We start from the raw sequence: 1,901 nt of genomic DNA, 5'->3' as shown, positions 1-1,901 counted from the left end.
TATATATATATATATATATATATATATATATATATATGTATACATCTGTGAGTGAGTGTGTGTGTGTGTGTGTGTGTGCACATGCACACACACACATTCTTTATAATGTCATTTGTTAATGAATTACAAGATATTTTGTTCTAATAATGTTTGAACTGAAGATTTTACTGCAGTGTTTCTTTTTCCACTTATGAAGGTCAAAGCATTTTACATCTTTCAAAAAGAAACAAAAAAAAAAAACAGTCTTCCATTGAGAAATATGTAAGATTATATCATACTTGAAAATATACATAATTGTTTTAACCAATACTATGTGTATGGGAGTTGTAAACACAGCATGGTCAGAAAAAAGAACATTAGGCAGATTAGTTTCTTTTTTCTGATTGGATTTCATCAGTGACCAAGTACCATCTTTAACTGCTTATAAAGTCACATTAAAGCATTATATGCAGTGGAGAGAGTAAGAGAGTTTCTGTAAATTGAAGAGACCAATTTGGATATGCATCATATCTTGAGAGCTAGTTTGATTATAAATAACTACTGCATTCACAGTCTTTGTTTCACTGCTATGCTATTCTGCAGAATACACGTATAGGTTTTAACTAACATGGCACCTGTAGATAAAAGTAGACATAACTTGTGTTCAGGATAGTTTCAGTCCTGAATTGGAATTTTAACAGCAGCTGACTATAACTTTAACTCTTTCTTAACTCACTATTGTATAAATATATACATATATATATACATATATATATATATATATATATATATACACACACATATGTGCATGCAAATGCACACATAAAGAGAGACAAGTTGTGCTCACATTTCTATCTATATATACAATGTTGGCTAGTGCAGTAATGCAGTGATATAAAACACAGTGAGTGCACTTGTAAGTTATTAACCAAAGTAACTGCCAAGGAATTCATGCAAATCAGTCACTGTAATTTACTTGAAACTGTTCATGATGATATTTTAAAGACAAAGTGTATCTCTATCTGTCTACATACATACTGTGTTGGCTGAAACCTATAAATATATTTTATAGTCTTTTATTTACTTTCATTATAGCTAATTGTTTACATGAAATTTCAACTGAGATGAATGTAACAGTTCTTTTCATTGCATAACCCTTTAAAATGCTTTAATTTTCAAATGTCCTCATATATGAAGCTGACAAGGTCAAATTGCTGGGTAAGAGAAACTATCTGTGCCTTAATGAGATAATTATGATTTGTATCTGGTTTCACAGATAAAGCCAGGAGAAAAATCAGTACAGTATTTGACATAAGGCCCATTTGTATTAATCTCACTTTATATAAATGATAATAATAGATGTTTGACTGTAATATCAAGTGTAATTTACATTAAGTTTATATAATTAAATTTGTTCACTTTCAGGCAAATTTGTAACGAATGGTGTCCGGGATCCAGGCACTCCTTGTACATACTCTTATATCAGTACAAATTCTACGAAAACTGGGGGGTTATTCTCTCCTAGATACCCCCAGAATTATCCACCAGGAGCCAGTTGTCAGTTTATTTTTGAAGGATTACCAGGAGAGAAAGTTAAGGTAGAATTTGAAAACATTCAGCTTCACCATGTTGATAAAAGGTAAGCGCTTTTCTTTTGATATTTTGACATTTTAGAAATTCCTTTATATTTTGCAATATTTCTCTCTTTTTCGTATTTTATCTACAACATTGACCCACTCAATTCTTTCATAGTTGGTATCAAATAAAGCTGATAGAAGCACATTTAAAAGCTTGTCATTACAAAGTGTTGTGCTAAGGCTTCAGTTTCCCTCAGAACTTCTACTCAGTATATCTTGATTCACAGTATTTTATTGTATTAGAGATAGCCTCACACACACACACACACACACACACACACATAT

The 1,901-nt window shown here is 31.0% G+C and overlaps 1 protein-coding gene across 9 annotated transcripts in view; it reads left to right on the top strand.

Moving 5' to 3' along the window:
• Positions 1–1,901, top strand: part of LOC106882502 (bone morphogenetic protein 1) — a 987,136-nt gene that overhangs the window by 444,184 nt on the left and 541,051 nt on the right. For all 9 annotated transcript variants that reach the window (XM_052967144.1, XM_052967135.1, XM_052967137.1 and 6 more), the window contains one exon: positions 1,405–1,618. In XM_052967144.1, coding sequence (XP_052823104.1) covers positions 1,405–1,618 — 214 coding nt within the window. The remainder of the gene's footprint in view (positions 1–1,404; positions 1,619–1,901) is intronic.

Source organism: Octopus bimaculoides, chromosome 4 (genome assembly GCF_001194135.2).
Source record: "Octopus bimaculoides isolate UCB-OBI-ISO-001 chromosome 4, ASM119413v2, whole genome shotgun sequence".
NCBI classification, from domain to species: domain Eukaryota; kingdom Metazoa; phylum Mollusca; class Cephalopoda; order Octopoda; family Octopodidae; genus Octopus; species Octopus bimaculoides.
This window is presented reverse-complemented; position numbering and strand designations above follow the sequence as displayed.